General features: G+C 40.0%; 1 protein-coding gene across 2 annotated transcripts in view; it reads right to left on the reverse strand.

The window, feature by feature from the left end:
* Nucleotides 1–3,866: 3,866 nt before the first annotated feature.
* UBR2 (ubiquitin protein ligase E3 component n-recognin 2) overlaps nucleotides 3,867–17,507 on the reverse strand; it is a 60,809-nt gene continuing 47,168 nt past the window's right edge. For both annotated transcript variants that reach the window (XM_081903647.1, XM_081903648.1), the window contains exons 35-47: nucleotides 16,770–16,918; nucleotides 16,612–16,667; nucleotides 16,225–16,321; nucleotides 15,058–15,125; nucleotides 14,550–14,685; nucleotides 14,160–14,247; nucleotides 13,220–13,350; nucleotides 11,842–11,950; nucleotides 11,144–11,200; nucleotides 10,155–10,232; nucleotides 9,272–9,442; nucleotides 7,727–7,828; nucleotides 3,867–6,165 (exon numbers count right to left, since the gene is read on the reverse strand). In XM_081903647.1, the coding sequence (XP_081759773.1) occupies nucleotides 6,024–6,165; nucleotides 7,727–7,828; nucleotides 9,272–9,442; nucleotides 10,155–10,232; nucleotides 11,144–11,200; nucleotides 11,842–11,950; nucleotides 13,220–13,350; nucleotides 14,160–14,247; nucleotides 14,550–14,685; nucleotides 15,058–15,125; nucleotides 16,225–16,321; nucleotides 16,612–16,667; nucleotides 16,770–16,918 (1,384 nt within the window). In that variant the 3' untranslated portion in view covers nucleotides 3,867–6,023. The remainder of the gene's footprint in view (nucleotides 6,166–7,726; nucleotides 7,829–9,271; nucleotides 9,443–10,154; nucleotides 10,233–11,143; nucleotides 11,201–11,841; nucleotides 11,951–13,219; nucleotides 13,351–14,159; nucleotides 14,248–14,549; nucleotides 14,686–15,057; nucleotides 15,126–16,224; nucleotides 16,322–16,611; nucleotides 16,668–16,769; nucleotides 16,919–17,507) is intronic.

Raw genomic sequence — 17,507 nt, forward strand, 5'->3', positions numbered from 1 at the left:
TGAATATTCATGAGGATTTTTTTTAAAGAAAGGATTTTCGAACAGATGTGGAAATGTGGAAAACGAAACTTAAGATTGGAATAATAAGAGACTGTGATAATAAGATACTGGGAGAAACCAACACTGAAAGATTCACCCATTCCTAGTAAGGACACAGGAGACATAGACTTTTTTGTTGTTTTTACAGAAATGGGAGGGATTTGTTCTTCTGAATGAATACTTTTTCTTCTTTTGCTGAAGGTGGATAATCTCCACCACTGGGTTGAGCAGATTCCTTTAGAACAAGCAAAAAAATTGGAACTGACACCCAACTGACTTGGCTGTCACACCCCTTTGGCAGCAATACAACCTAGTGGTGAAGGTTACTCATTAAGAAGGAAGGAAGGAATTGGTGGTTGAGAAATGAAACAAAAAATGCACTATCATGCAAGATAAGATATTCCAGTTCATGTGGGTCTTTTGACATGGCTGTTTTGTATTAATTTGTAATATATATTTATCCTATCAAGAAAGAGGTTCTGTGTAAATGCCATTTAACATATGTTTGTAGGTGCTATTTTTGCAAATGTGAATGTAGATATTAAAATTATCTATATTTTAAGAGTGTGTACCTTATATATATTTTAAAGTATTATGTGGATTTTGTTCCTTTGTAAATAGTTTTTTTGCTGTAAGGATTTGTAATTCACTGTCCAGCGCTCTAGAAAGGTAACATTTGCTCTGTGTTTTTTTTCAGCTTAAGACTCAAAGGGACATTTGACATATTAAGTAGTGACAAAACATGCTCCCCCACAAATGCACACTTGACAGAACGGCAACTGGGGCTGGGGGAGGATTGGCAAATTTATGATCGGCCTTCACCAATTTGGTACCCTCTAGATGATTTGGATGACAATTTGCATTAGCCAGAACCAGTCAGAAATGATGGAAATTGTAATATACTGTCAGCTAGAGGGCACCGGAATGTGGAATGCTAGGCTGGAAGCTCATGATGAAATAACCTTTCTGGAGCTAGCTAACTAATAGCTAAGCACCTCTGAGTTTGGTGAGTCCTGCAGTGAGAGTCCTGCAATACTGCTTGGTGTTCCTTGATGAGGGGACAGAACGTTTAGGAGGTATTCTACTAATGAGTTCCATCAGTGCAAGGATTTCCACTTGGTCAGTGGGACTGTCAAATCTCTACTCCCCTCACACATGCCCCCCATTCCCCAAATCTGCCCCAGAAGAGTGGGGGAACCCCTAGAACTGATTTAGGGGACTTGCAGAAGGAAGAGTGGAGAGAAATGTTCTCGTGCACAGAAACGGAGATCTTTGTGCTGATGGAACCTTCCCCTGAGCGCTGCATTGGATTCCGTCCTGTATTTCTATACCACCCTTCAGGAAAAATTCACAGGGCAATGAACAACAAATCACTATATATTCTATAACAAGCACAACATGAACTAAAATAGCAACAGAAACAAAACTACAGGTGCACACTACAAAACTAACTGTGGACCGACTTCACCTCTTCGTTGGCAAAAGAGGTACCTGTTCACCTTCCTTCTAAAATAAAGGATAATGGCAAGGCAAGGAGCAACTCAGTGAGATTTTTTCAGTGCCTTGGAGATGCCCAAATGGTCTCCATATTGCTGAGCAGGACCACCACATGGGCTTCTTTGGCTAATCTTAAATATTGGGCCGGGTGGTATGTGAAAAGGTATTTTGGTCCCAGAGAGTTCAAAAATTTAAATGTCAGAATAAGCAACTTAAGCAGGAATGGGAAGATAATTGGTAACCAGTGCAGCTGCTTTAAAATGGAAGTAGTATGTGAGTTCCCTGCTGCTCCCATAAGACTTGGACCACTGTGTTTTGTACTGCTTTAAAAACGACTTTCACGTTGAGTGCATTACAGTATGGAAAACTATGGTCAGGCTACCCCTATCCAGGAAAGTTAGTGCATCAGCCAAAGCGAAGCATAGCTGCTGCTGCTGCTGCTGGCTACTGAGTTGGGACTTTGGGGGATACTACTGGAACCATATTCATCACCAAAGTGCACCTCTCCTCCTTTAAGGAAAGTGCAATTCTGTTCAGAACAGGCCATTTCACTAACTGCTAAACCCAGGAACCATCCTCCCCCGGCAAATCTGCTTTATTTGGATTCAGCTTCAATTTGTTGGTTCCCCATCCAGTTCATTACTGCTTGAGACACTGATTCAAGATCTGGGCTTCCTTGAAGGCATGTCATCATTAATTATCAGACTAATAAAGTGCTCAGAATGGTCTCAAGGTTGCTGGCTCATTTGAGATCAAGTGAAAAATATCCAAAATCCAGAGACAAAAATGTTCATTCAGACATGTGGCTCTCATGTAGCCACCTTGGGAACAACACAGGGCTGTTGGGCTGGTGTGCAGTTACTTTCCGTGTTCTATAAATGCCTAATACACCCAACTGAATTTACAAGGAAGTTACAACAGCCCATCTTTTCTGCTCAAATTTAGAAATGCGAGTGTTGCTTTAAAATTCCCCCGTTCCTCCAAGACACAGAACACTTGGCGAAACATCCTAAGAGGGAGGAAAGTATACACACAGCTGCTTCAGAGCTAATCGTTTCTAAGTAACCTTAATACATTTTATAAGATTAACCACCATGCACTCCTCTATCCTGCACACGTAATGCTGGACAGTGATGGCTTCTGTGAGCATGTGCCGCTTAGCAGGAGGAGGAGACGGCTATATCAGGCTCCTCAGGCTAAGGATAACCTCTGCTGAACTGGTAACTGGCAGAGTTTACAATGATGCGAGTAGAAAATTTTTTTTAAGCATTTCAGAGAAAGGGAAAAAATATTATTGTTAACTTTGCTTATGCTAAAGCTAACGCCGACCTCAGCTAATAAATTTAGAGGTGATGTGGTATTTTTAAAATGCTCTTTAAAAAGAAGAGCATTAGAGGTTAATTGATTAAGAGATAAGGCCAGAGAAATAGAACAATGTCACATGCTAACAGCTCCCCACTGAGAGATAAATGCCTGGATAAGTTTGTTTCCAGCAAGGCGACAGGGCAGGCGATGCAGAGATCTATTTTCAAGTCCAGACTCAAGGTTACCCTTCCAGTTTTGACCGTACTGTTATTTGTTGGTTTTAGAGTTTGCATTTTCAAGAATAAAAATAATTGTGTGTGGTAAGATGGGAGGAGAAAGGAGTGAAGAGCAAGGTGTAGGAAAAAGAGAATGATTTATTTTTGTGGAAAATTGCAGTCTTCCATCAGGGAAATTCAGTTATACAGAAGTAGATATACAGAAGTTCAATGTTTTGTTGAAACAAGTCCTGTTTTAAGGACATGATCCAAAATAATAATAATAAACTTCTATACATCTGAATTGCCAGCATGAAGGACTTTGGATAAAATTCTCATTTTCATACCTTGTGGGGTTTTGTTTTGTTTTTGCTTCTTTTCCTAACCCCACCCCCTTCCCAGTGTGATAAGCAAGATGTACTTAAAACAATGGGTTAAGTCACCACTCAGGTGCACTTACCCCGTTGAACTGGGAACTAAGTCATGACTCATTTTTAACACTGCTTGCTAAACAACCCAGCTCCTTCAAGCATTCCTCATAAGGCTTGGTTTCCAGACCCTTTAATGATCTTGGGAAAGGTGTCTTCACTTCTCCTGAGAAGTAGTCCTGCATTGTGCGGAGGCTTTCTTCTGTGCTTTGTTGTGTAATATTAATTTACTAAAATGGTGACAAGAAGCTTGAACTCAGATGTTTGAATGCAGAAAGAGATGTTTTCGATCCAGGCTATTAATCTTAAAACACAAAAGCTAGTAACTCAAAACATTCGGCACACCTTAAAAAATAAATAAATAAACAGGTTTACACATCAATCGAATGTCAACACCTAAAGCATTTATTTTTATACTTTTTATACATATGATACATTTGAATTTTTACAAGTTGTCCACAGATATGAAAGTTATTACAGGTATTAATTCCCTGATACTGAAAGCTTGTTATATAAACATTTCTACAATGAACATAAATACATGCAAAAGGAAAAAAAGTCAGAGAAGAAAATGAGTTGTTGAAGAATGAGCAATCCTACAAAAAACCAGGATAAATTTATACACTTTTCCTATGTCATATAGTCATAATTCCATCAACCCATTTGACTGCCATCTTGGACTAGAGTACCTGAGGGGAAAAGACCTTATTCTCTCAATATTTACTTTACATAGAAACTTGTCAGTTAAATGGCAGCAGATCCTATTTTTCTGTTTTATGCACCCATAAAAGGGGAGCAGGGGAGACTGAGAATCTAAATGCATTGTTACTAAATGCCTCTTAAAGCAAGTTTGTTTTTTTAAAATCCCAAAGAAACAGTATCAGAGCAGAACTAGTACATTAAGTGTAACATGCACAGCAAATAGCTTTATTCACAACCTAATCAAAGGGAAAATGAAGACTGAATATTTTCTTGCTAGTTACACAACACTCAGCAAAGAAGGAGAGGCTCAGGAACTACTAGTAAACACGTGTGGGAAGACTGATCAGATGGACGCCTGTCCTGTCAAAAGTTATTCTCCCTAAGAAAAGGAAGCTGAACTGGTATAGCTTTGAATTTGTGTCCTATGTATTCACTATTCTGAGCCTATAGAAGACTGCTGTAAACACTACTTGATGCGTTAGATCACTGAAAAAAACCCAAACGTAGACTAATTGCTAGTATACTGGCTGTTCGTGGGATGCCATCTCTGAACTGAAGATGAAAGCTAGGAAAAATCCCAAGAGTTATCAGAACTAACTAAGATTACAGATTATAGCTATTTATTTTAAAAGGATGCTATTTGGAAGGGACAGAGAGAATGAAACCTCTAGAGAAAGTATAATGTTATTTTATATGGTTTTATTTGAGGCCCCAATGTATATTTAGAAAATTCACTGCCTTCAGGCACCCATGTGCAAAATCTGTGCAGTTATTTCAATATACTTACAAAATATACTATAGACAAACTTCTTTACAGAACGCCAGCCAAGTACAAATAGATGCAGATGGCGGTGCAAATTAAAGGAAATTCATGTGGTGGGAGGGGGGGCTGTCCTTTGTTCTCACTTTGCCTTCTATGTTTTTATCTTGGAACTTTAAAAAGGGGAAAGGATCCTGAACCTTGAAGGCTGGTAATCAACAAATGTAAATGAAATGAAATAAAATTCTTATTCTCTTCCTATTCAATCTGACACCAAATTCATTTTCGCAAGACTTCTCTGATGGGTAATGTTACTCAATATCTCAAATCAACTAAGCAGAACGTCAACCTTCTAAACATAGGAGGTTATCAATCACCGCATGGACAACAGTGTTCTGTTTTTGCCCACTATGTCAATATCACAATCCACACAATAATTCTAAAGAGTGCAATATTTTTTTTAAAAAAAAGATCTTTAAGTTAGTTTTCCTTATTAAAGTGTTCTCTTTTAAGAAGAAGAAAGACAAAGGAAAAATAGCCCTTCAAGGCTTCAGATTACGAAGTCATTTTAGATACAATGAGTTTTCTTCTGCACTCCTATAGATAAACCCATTGCTACTTTTTTTGCACCCCTATTTCATTCCATTACAAGTTTTAAGTACTAAAATGCAAAATGGCTCAGATTTACTACAAAAGGGTGAACACACCACTTCAACATTGTGCTAAGTTGCCATTTCAGCAGAGTTTTTCCTCCTCTTATCCAAAAAGTTTCATACTCCAAGGAGATGGCTACTTTTGCAATAGAAATGTTAAATTCAGTAGCCCAAGTTATAGAAATCAAAAGGTTGTGTATGAAAGAAGCAGTGCAAATAATACTATTGATCAAATCTGCTAAACAGAAAAGTTTACATGGTTATGGAAACCAGGAAATATACAAACATGGAAAAGTCAATAAAAGAACTAGACTCTTCTCTTTATTACTTCAATCCTTTGTTTCCTAATCCTCCTTCCGGCTGACAAATTTTGCTGGATTATAAAAGGATGACCATGAAGTTCCAGTCTTCAGAAAGGAATTAGTTATAAATGTTGCCAGTCGATTCCTACTAACGTTTGATTTGCTTCTTGTGCGTGTCCTATTTCCTCCGTAATGCTGTGTTGCTGCCAGAGTTTTTGGATCTTTTTAAATCGCTCTCTGCACAGATGTAAGGGATTCCCTCGTCTAGGGGAGAAAAGTCCATGAAAAAGCAACTATAAGAACATGAACTATTCCAAGTTCCAAATGCTATCTTACATGTAAAAATAAATAAATAAAACCATTTGTTTGCAACGTTTATAAGCATGCCCTGGTCTCAGGGCTGAAACAATCAGGCAAACAGTAAACCCAAGAAAAATAAACATATTTTTTTTAAAAAACAATAATGAAAACCACCACCACCAGCAGCACTGTATGGAAGCAGGTGACTAAAAGCTATTGGAGAAAAAGGCTCATAACAGCAAAGCTCAGTAAAGCTCACCTCCTCCCAATGGCCTGGACACATGCTGAAAGTTGATGTCACTAAGAGGCCAGAAATGCAAGTCACCAGCCAGGCATTCCTCATCATATCCACATCCATTAAGCATCACCTCGCTGACACCTTGGGGTATCGTCTATTCCCTCATATGCCCATGACCACCTGAAGTATTGCGTGACCTTACAAGGCTGACTGTAAAGATTACTTAGTTCAGGGGTCAGCAAAAGGTAGATCTCTGAGTGATCAGAAGGGCCCAGAAATATTTAAGTGTATGTCTTTTGCACTTGGCTCTGGCTGGTGGATCTTGGGGTTTCAAAAAACAAAACAACCCCAAAGTAGATCCCACAAGCCAGAGGTCTGTCTGCACCTGAATTAGATAATGTACATGAAGCAGTTTGAATACTCGAGACGTGGTATATAGAATGTTAAGTCTTCTTTATCCTAACTAGATGAGGCAGGCAGAGATTGATGCTTTTTTCCAAATTCCAATTAGCTTCTCATATGCAATTGGTACTTAATCCTTGGTGAAATCTATGCTTCCCCAGACTTTTGTTATTCCCCAAACTACACATTTTCCATGAGGCTGGCACCATAAGACAAAAGGTTCTGGTACATTAAATAAATAAATAAATAAATAAATAAATAAATAAATAAATAAATAAATTAATAATAATAATAATAATAATGTAGAGCACGGGTAGATTGAAGCTTGCACCAGCCCCAGCCAGCATGGTCAATGGCCATGGACCATGGGAACTGTAGTCCAACAACATCTGGAGGGCACCATGTTGGCTACCCTTGCTGTAGAGTTTAGCCAGGGTAGAGTTTCCATGATGCTCCCACATGATATTAACAACATATGCACATTAAGCAGTGCCCTCAAGCTTCAGTTTGAAGGGTATCCTGCAACAGGATTCACTGACTGGATGCTTAACTTTTTGTTCAAAACTTGCAGTGACTTCACACTACCGGATTCAACTCTAGAAATTCTATTTCCATATGCACCTGACATCTAGAAGCCACGGCAACAGTGGCCATCCTTATTAACTAGTAACAATTTAAATGACCTCATGGAAGTCCATTTTTGTGAAATGGGTCTATTTCACAGAACTGCGATTAACTTTGAAAATTAATATAACTCTATTGATGGTTTCATGCAGTTCACCATCACGGTGTTTTTCCTTAGCTCTGGCAACATAGGTTGTTGGTTTTTTTGGTTTTTTTTTGCAAACAAACAAAACAAATACAACACAGAATACGGAAAGCTACCTGAGTCCCTGATCCGTTTCTCCATAGTCATCAAGGTAAGGAGGAGCATAGAAGCAGCCCTTTGTTTTTCCAGCTAAGAATAGCACTTGACACTCCCGTACTCTGAAAAGATCACACAAAAGAGGACATCCTGGTTAATGTTAACTCCGTATGTCTCTTAAATCAATAATCCCACCAGCAATTAGAGGTTAAAGTTCATCACAAGCAGAAGAAATGAGGCATTTTCACAGAACCACAGCCTGTGCCTCCTCAATGAGCAGCTGCGTGAGATGAGGGCAGAGTGAATGCGCAGGTCAATTCTGTGTCCAGGGCAGCTGCCTACCAGCTCCATCTGGTACACCAGCTGAGACTCTATCTGCCTGCGGACTGTCTTGCCAGAGTGGTGCATGCTCTGGTTATCTCCCGCTTGGACTACTGCAATGCGCTCTATGTGGGGCTACCTTTGAAGGTGACACAGCAACTGCAACTAATCCAGAATGCGGCAGCTAGACTGGTGACTGGGAGCGGTCGCCAAGACCACATAACAACTGCTAACAACACCTTGAAGATCCCGGGCCCCAGGGAAATTAGACTGGCTTTGACTAGAGCCAGGGCCTTTTCGGCTGTGGCCCCAGCCTGGTGGAATGCTTTCCCACAACAGACCAGGGCCCTGCGGGATTTGACATCTTTCCGCAGGGCCTGCAAGATGGAGCTGTTCCGCCAGGCCTTTGGGCAGGATGCAGTTTGATTTACTTTCCTTTGTATAAAACAAGCCTGAAGGAGGTCCTTGTATGATCAGTGGAAACAGTTGGCCCTGGCAAGTATCAACCTCTCTCAATTCCAACCTGATAATTGCCACCTGCCCAGATTTTAACTTGTCTGAATTAATTTTAAGATGTATTTTAATTAACTGATGTCTGTTCTTATGCATATTGTGTTGTTTTTATTATGTTATCCACTCTGAGCCCAGCCTCGGCCAGATAGGGTGGGATACAAATAAATTATTATTACTACTACGCCGGTCCTGAAAGACCTATATTGGCTCCCAGTACGTTTCCGAGCACAATTCAAAGTGTTGGTGCTGACCTTTAAAGCCCTAAATAGCCTCGGCCAAGTATACCTGAAGGAGCGTCTCCACCCCCATCGTTCTGCCCGGACACTGAGGTCCAGAGCCGGGGGCCTTCTCGTGGTTCCCTCACTGTGAGAAGCCAAGTTACAGGGAACCAGGCAGAGGGCCTTCTCAGCAGTGGTGCCCGCCCTGTGGAACGCCCTCCCACCAGATGTCAAGGAAATAAACAACTATCTGACTTTTAGAAGACAGCTGAAGGCAGCCCTGTTTAGGGAGGTTTTTTATGTTTGATATTTCATTGCTTTTATTATTATTAATTATAATACTCTGTTGGGAGCCACCCAGAGTGGCTGGGGAAACCCAGGCACGATGGGCAGGATATATTTAATATATTATCTTACTACTATTAAAAACAAATTCTACAACTTAAGTCTCCTCTCGCTGTGGGAGAGGTGTGACTGTCCATTAGAACTATTCAAGTGCAACCACCCTCTTACCTGAGAAAAATTCCTACTCCAGAGCCGCAGATAAACGTATGTGCAGTACAGGCTCCTACGTCTTCTCCTTCCAACTCTGTTTGACAACAGTAGCTCTGAGAACACAACATGGTCCCACATACAAGACACAACGTTGGTGCTCTACTTTTATCACCACCTGACTTCGGACACCTTTGTAAGAAACAAAAAGATGTGACATTTATATTTAATATCGCGCTATCTTATCTACTTGGGTAAGTTTCACTGTGACTATTATAATATCCTCCATTTAGTTCATGTCTTGGATCCAAAGAAGGGTGAGTGGAACTTCACTCAGGCAATGAGATCTTCTAACTCCCTTCTCCTAGCTGCTTCCTGCTGTCATCACTTTCCCCTCCCTCCCAAAAGCTGATCCTTGAGTATGGAAGAGCCTCTGAAACAGGACAGGATGTAGCAGGGAGGGAGAATGGGAAGAGACTGGAGTTGGGGCACAGGGAGGTGCCTTTTGTGAGCCGAAATGCCTTTTTGCTCATGGAGAGGGGAGGAGCTAAGCAACAATGCACCTCACATAAGCAAGAGCAGAAGATAAAGCACTATTTGATACCTCTTTCACACCAAATCGAGAAATCCCCTTTGCCCATGGAGAGCACATTTAGGCCCAAGCCTATATTTTGAAAGTTTAAAAAACTTGTAAAATGTGTTTAGTATTTTTAAGGATACAGAAAGTGAGGAGCTGAACAAAGCATTCATGAAAGTTTTAATAAAACCTTCAACTTTTTCAAAACTTTAAGACCCCCTTCAACGGAAGATGCCAAGGACTGCAAAGGTTATATACCCTGTCGCTGAGCTTCAGAATTATTTCAATAAAAATCAAGGTGGTCATAAGGAATTGCATAAGACTTACGAAAAGTTAGAAGCTTGATTGATGAGGCTACTGTAATCATCGGGAAGGTCTATTAATTTGTTAGATTCTCGCGGGTAGCTAAAATGAAACGAACCAATAATACACATTAATACATTTCAAACTTGGCTTCGGTATGTAAACAGTTTGATCTATTACTGTACATTTGGATTCACTGTTAAGCTATAATGTAGTATTGACATTTTATTATTATTGAAAGACCTTTAACTACAAGCTTAGTGAGATCAGCTTGGGTGACCCTTGCCTTTTTGTGGGAGGGGTCAGTTCCTGCTGCTCTGAAGGAGGCAGTGATGCAGCCACGCCTGAAGACTGCCTTCCCTAGACCCAAGGGTATGTGACAACTACTGCCCAGTCACAAATATCTCCTTCCTGGGCAAGGGGCTTGAGAAGGTGGTGGCTACCCACATTCAAACATGCTTGGCAGAAATGAATGACCAGGCCTTATTTCAACCGGGCTTCAATTTCAACCTGTCATTACCTGCATCAGGACAGGCAACAAAAACACTGGAAAGATGTAAATGAGATAGCAAACAGAGTCATGCACGCTGAGGAGAGGTAAGCAGTAGAAAAGAGCAACAGGAAGGTATGGTAACTTTTAGGAAGAGGGAAGCCGCAATGGGATTGATACTTGTCTGCTCATTCAACCATGTTCCCACATTGGTAGGCTTCTTTCAAGGACAGCATCGCTGTATGCAATCCCCTTACTCTATCACTAGAAACTCCATCATGGATTTATACACTCCCTTTTAAGAAAACAGCTAATTAGGCTAACTGGACCTACAATGTAAGAAGCAGGGTAGCAGGAGGATGGGGTACCCACATAGCCTATGAACAACCTCCATCTAAAGGCCAAAAGGGATGTTGCGGAGCCACCGCTTGCAAGTCTGCCCCATTCACAGATAAAACAGGGGTGAGCAGCGTGTCTTACACACCCCTGAATCTTTCCCTCCTGCTGGTTTTCTCTTACTTACCTTATGGCTTGTCTCTGACCTTGCAGGTATCTTTTTACTTCATCATTATTACACCAGCTGTTAATGGAAAGGGGGGGGGGAAGGTTAGGGTTCATTCTTGTAGGAGCCAACTGAGAAGTGCATCATTCCACATCCTGCATCCAGAATTTCCATTTGCGAAAGAGCATCTCTGGATCAAACCCGTTGTAATTTAAATACTCTTAATGCTGTGAAATTTCTCAAAAACAGCTTTCAGCATTCCAACAGCAGAATCAGATTTCACATATTTTTGGGGGGTGGGGAGGAGATCTACTGTGGTATAGGCTGTCTATTGCAATCCCATCACAAAATCTTGCAACAGCTGTATTCCACCATTAGAATGACAGTTATCTCTACTCCAGGATCTTGCATTTGGGAACTATGCTCCAATGCAATGAGGTAGTACCAATCCTTATAGCTGTGTGATGCAAAATACTCACATTTGCCTGTAACAGCACAGAACAATGCAAATGTGTACTACATGGATGCAATTGCTGCCCTGCACTATTTTAAATAAGCATGTGTCTGCTGGCACAGTGATTTATAATGTTTAACTATCAGGTTGTCTCTAAATGCACACACTGCTAGTTCTCTCTGTCATCTGATATAAACACTCTACAAAAAAAAATGCTTTTCCACTGTATAGTTATTTAAATTGAAATAATAAATATCGTTCCTACCTTTCAACTAGCGTATCTGTAATTTTGCTGTTTTCTTGAAAAAGGCAAACGAGGTTGTTTGGCAACGAGAGATAGCTACATAAATGTTCAAACTGGTTTGCCCCACTGACTGCAATGGGAGAGAGAAAAAAGAAAGATATATTATGATGATGGTTAGATGAAGAATAAGAAGAGTTTGGATTTGATATCCCGCCTTTCACTCCCCTTCAGGAGTCTCAAAGTGGCTAACAATCTCCTTTCCCTTCCTCCCCCACAACAAACACTCTGTGAGGTGAGTGGGGCTGAGAGACTTCAAAGAAGTGTGACTGGCCCAAGGTCACCCAGCAGCTGCATGTGGAGGAGCGGAGACGCGAACCCGGTTCCCCAGATTGCGAGACTACCGCTCTTAACCACTACACCACACTGGCTCAATCAATCATCTGTAAGGAACTCCCCAAACAAACATGTACGCATGTGTATAATTTCCAGAGAAGTAGCCATTTTGCAGTCTTTAAGGTTCCACAAAAATAGTTATGTTTTGTGCTGCAATAGACTAACATTTAAGAGGGAATAAGCTTTCATGGACTACAGTTTACTTCACTAGATGCTTTTATTTATTTATTTCATAAAATTTATATACTGCTGGGGGGGGGGGGCTCAAAGAGATGCATTAAATGACACCCTGAGTTACAGGTATATACATTGTTGTGATTCAGCGGTTTCATATTGCAGTTTCCTTTTGAAGTTCCCCTTTTCCAGCATGATCACCTTAAGGTTTGTTACAGACTATTCTGTGATGTTGAAAATTCCCTCCAATGGTTTGCGTAGTCTCTGTGCAGAAGCTGACCTGTCTGTCCTATGTAGAATGTGCAAGGGGATTGCTGGTAGAGGATATGTATCACATTGTAAGATGTGCAGTTAAAAGAACCCGTATTTCCAATGAGATTAACTGAATTAGCGAAATATAGCAACAACCAAGGGAAAACTAATAGGCCCACATGCAAAGCCCAACTGAAGTCCCCTTGAAATTAATGGGACATAAAATTAGTCATGGCAAGTTATTTATTTTAATGGCACTTAAGCACAATTAATGTTCTCTGGATTTGGCCACTTTAGTTTATATTTAGCTCTTTACACCTGGTATGGTAATTCTGCAAGGTTATTGTTTTTCATTTTTGTTCCTTATTTAATGCATATTTTGTTCACAAGTGTAAGCTATCCAAAATTTAATTATCCACTACTGCACTTTCCATAAAATCACATTACACCTACTTCCATTTTCGAGACAAATTAGTTATAATATTGAATATACAAAGCTGCAATTCATTCTTTAGTGTTTAAAATTACACTTCACCAGCCATTCACATTATTGCTTCAAAGTGGCTAACTGATTTTATACCTTGCAATTCTGGTGGTACTGGAACACCATTTAAATAGTGGAAGAACATAGCAGAGCACCTCAGAAAAGGCATGATCCCAACTTTTATACTTCTCCATAGATGCCATCCAGAGGACATTTCTTTGAAGGCACTAAGAATAAAAACAGATATAGAATTTTTTGTGAAATCAATCTTAAAAGTTACACAAAATGCCACAAACATTTAATTGATTTTGCATTTCATCAATTAAGTGCCCAGGCAGGGAAATAAAGGGTGTGATCCAACTGGTGCCCTTGTGCTCACAGAATGACTATTTATTTATCCAGCGGATGCCTTTGCTAATGGGATAGCAGGGCCCTGTTCTGCAATGTCTCCAAATTCTGTAGAGCTGTTTTAGGGGTGCTGTGGAGTTGAGGTGATACAGGAAAATCAGCAATATAATAATAATAATAATATTCCTTTATTTTCAATTAGTGAAAGCTTTCACTGGGTGAAAAGAGTGCAAGGGCACCAATTGGATTCCACCCCAAATCTCCTGACTTCATTGTTTTTTAAAGTAGCTTCGAAGTCAAAACACTATTCAGTCCCAGGGCTAACCCCACATCTTTAATAACCCCACAGTAACTAAGGCCCCATCTACATTATACATGTAAAGCAGCATCATGTCATTGAGCTAGCCCTGAGCTCATTTGGTAGAACATGAGACTCTTAATCTCTGGGTCGTGGGTTTGAGCCCCACATTGGGTTCTTTCAAGCCCTAAACCAGAACACCTGAAAGACCAGAACACCTGAAAGAATGCCTGCTCATCAGAGCTTATCTGAAATAGTCAGCAGAAAGTTTTCTCCATGTAGCTCCACCTCTGGAGAGTAAGAAATGAGCTTCCACATATATTAAGCTTGGAGAAGGCAAGTAAAGTAGAACAATGTCTGGAAAGGCTGCACCAAAAATTATGATTTTACCTTCCTGCATACCGGCCAAGACATTTATGCAAAGCAAGAACTGCTTCTTCTTCCCCAGTAGGATTTTCTTGGTCCATGCCATTTTCTTCTGAAAAGTGAACAAAGTAAGTCGAAACCTAATTGTAGTGACCACAGTTGTGGATGCTTCACCAGAGAACCTTGTGCAATTTGAAAACTTGCTAAATCTATATACCAAGAACATAGCAGCATTAACAAAAAGTTGCACTGGAGCAATGCTTTTCGTTTCATAAAGCATAACTGCAACTATCACAATATACACCTGCATCACGGTTAACCATTATTTTGCCCAGGAAGCCGTAATTATTTCTCTTCCCTTCTCTAGTTTCCCTTCATGCACAAATCAGCATAACTTTAAACAGAACACATTACCTGTGGATGAGGTAAGCATTATTTGTACAATATGTGCCATAGTAACAAGGTGGAAGATATGAATATCTCCAGTACCAAGACTAACTCCTGAAAAATCCTGGCTGTGTACAGCAGGGAAAGAGAGCACCAAGCACACCTGTAGACAAGGGGAAAATCTATAAGAGACAGAACGATTGAATTCTCTCATCCATTCCCCATTTACGTCTGCTTAACCCAATCCCGCAAAGCCATCTTTTCAGCATCCTTACATAAAGCAACAAACAGGGCTGACCTTGAATGTTAACTACTGACCCACTACTTCAGTAAACCAAAGGAAAAGTCACTCATACATCAAGTATTTACTTCCTGTTGCGGGACCCTGACCTGCAACCTTTCTTTTCTGCTATATTTCATAAAAATATTTTGCTAGACCTTATTTCCAGTGCGCCGTACTTTCTTTCCAAAAGTTTAGCTAATGATATATGGCGTATGGCATTGCAGCACTGTCAGAATTTATAAAGGTACTTACCAATAAATGAAACATGTCGATATCAAGAATGCAAGCAAGATTCCCACTTTTTTCATTAGGCACCAGCGCTGGATATTTAAAATACAAAATGGTTACTGATGTCAGAATTTTATTATTCTACATTTAATTTCTGAAACTGTAGACTGTTTTCTAACCTATTTAATGGCACCTGAGCTTCAGAGTAGTATTGCTGAGTCTAAAGTAGATTTAGTGGGTGATAATAACCTAAGTCACACTCAGAAATCAATGGCTATTACTCAAGTCCCCAGTATTACCTTCGGTGGATGAAACTTTCAAAATATGGACCACAGTTACCATGAAGAAACACTCAGCTATGGACAATAATGCTTTGTCTCAGGAAGACACAGCACATCCACTTGGAAGACTATCAGCCAGGTGGGTTAGACACTGTCCTTGGCTAGGTGGGCTAATGGTCTGATGCAATTTAAATCAGCAACATGCTGACTGAGGGGAAGCCTAACTTGTCAGTTTGCATTTCTTAGCGCAGAAAGTATTGATCTGATGTGTAGAGATCTTTCCTATTCTAATTACTTCAAGAGGGTTTTGGAAGCTTCTCTGCGTGAAAGAAGCAAGCAGAAGGTTCATGATGTTTGGGTTATTCCTTCAGAGAAACTGAGTACAGATGGCTTAAACTGGTTTTGTTATCTCTTCTGTCAAGGGGCACGCTGAGAAGTGTGATAATGTAAGCAGAATTCACTTTTATAAAGTAAGGCCAGAAGGAGCCTGGGCTTCCCTTTCTCTTTCTCTCTTCCTTCTGGTGTGGTGTTCTGTATATAGTGTTAAGCTTTACACTTATTATAAGTTATTGTAAGTTTAAGTTAAGTCTGCTGCAACTGGATTTCTTATGGACAGTGCCAATCCTGAATGTATTGGATTTGTGACCATTAAGCTCATTTGCCTTCAGTAGCAGTAAAGCTCTGCTGGATGAAATATAATTGCCTCTGGTCTACTTTTTGGGACTCTTGCAACGAGTTTAAGTTTTTACTCTGCTAACTATACACTGGAATCTACTCTGGATCAATATTGAGTAGAATTTCATAACTATGGATCCAAAATGTTATTTAAGAACGCACAAGCTTTTCTTCAAGTTTGGTTGCTCTGTCATAATTCTGAAATTGAGAAGAATTATCGTGAACTTGAACTTACATGATAAAAGCCTGCCAAAGTGACCCTGTACTGCCGAGAGCGAAGAAACTGCCCAGTGTGCAGCTGCAAATCTAGTCAACGAAGTAAGGCAGTCATCCTGGAAGAGGACATAACCACAGTTGCAAGCAAGTACGGCAAACAAAGAAGCAGACAAAAGCAAACCTCATTCCTTCACGCTGTTTAATGAAAATTAAGCCCTTTGGAAAATTCCTTGCTTTGCTGAACTTGTGGAGGTGACACATATTAATAATCTATAATAGGTGGTTATTTTGTAATAGATGGCTATTTTTCTAAAACTACAGGGGACCCAAAATAAGTTAAAGTTATCACTTCACTATCTCTACTTATCCCTCAGTGCTTTAGCCTTAGCTGGTCGGCACATCGTACCTGTCTGCAAGATAAGTGTCCAAATAATGGTTTCTCTTCATCTGCTAAAATCCGTTCTGTGGAGGGCAAAAATAATAAGTTAAGTGAGAGTAGCAGAACACCTACATGGATCTTGCTCCCCTGAGCTCCGACATTTTAACAAATGGTAAATTTGTTACCTATTGTTTGTATTGTATATGCACAACTGCCCCAGCACATTATAGGTACACGTAGATCGTCTTCATTGGGGTGAACCTTCAGGCCCACTTTGTATGTTGCAGTGCCAAATGTTTTCAGCATTTCCTTAATGCTTTCAGAATACGGATTCCTTAAATATGTGAAGAACACATACTATTAACTACAGGTTTAAAGCATGATTTTGAGAAGCTACACATTGGCTGGAATACATTCCTAGTCTAAAAGACCAAGCATGCCCTAGACACAAGAGTCTGTACCAGCTAATGTGCCCTTTACATTATCTGTCATCCTTGTTTATTTGGATCTCATAGTTTAGGAAGGTTTTAAACCGCATTTTTCAGAACACCTTTTGCTCACTGTATTCACTTCTGTGAATAAATACTGCAAAAGTCCATTGATTTGGTGATACTGTTGTGCCGAAAGGGATGAGGACAATTAATTTATAATCTGGAGTAATCTTGGCTATGCTCTTTTTGCTAATTTTTGTTGTTGTTGTTAGCTTTATGTAAAGTAAAACTAAACATCCTTAATGATAAATTATCCTCAGTTGTTGGACCTAGGTTTCCAACCAACTGAAAACGTTTGCAAAGTATTCCAGAGTGCTTTTATCACTCTCCAGTGCACACTATTTTAGGCCTGAACTTAAATCAATATTTAAATTTATTGCAAATCTAAGTATCAGGATTTTGAACTGAGTCTCCTTCTGCATACACACAACA

The sequence above is a fragment of the Podarcis melisellensis genome, assembly GCF_964234715.1.
Source record: "Podarcis melisellensis genome assembly, chromosome: 3".
NCBI lineage: Eukaryota > Metazoa > Chordata > Lepidosauria > Squamata > Lacertidae > Podarcis > Podarcis melisellensis.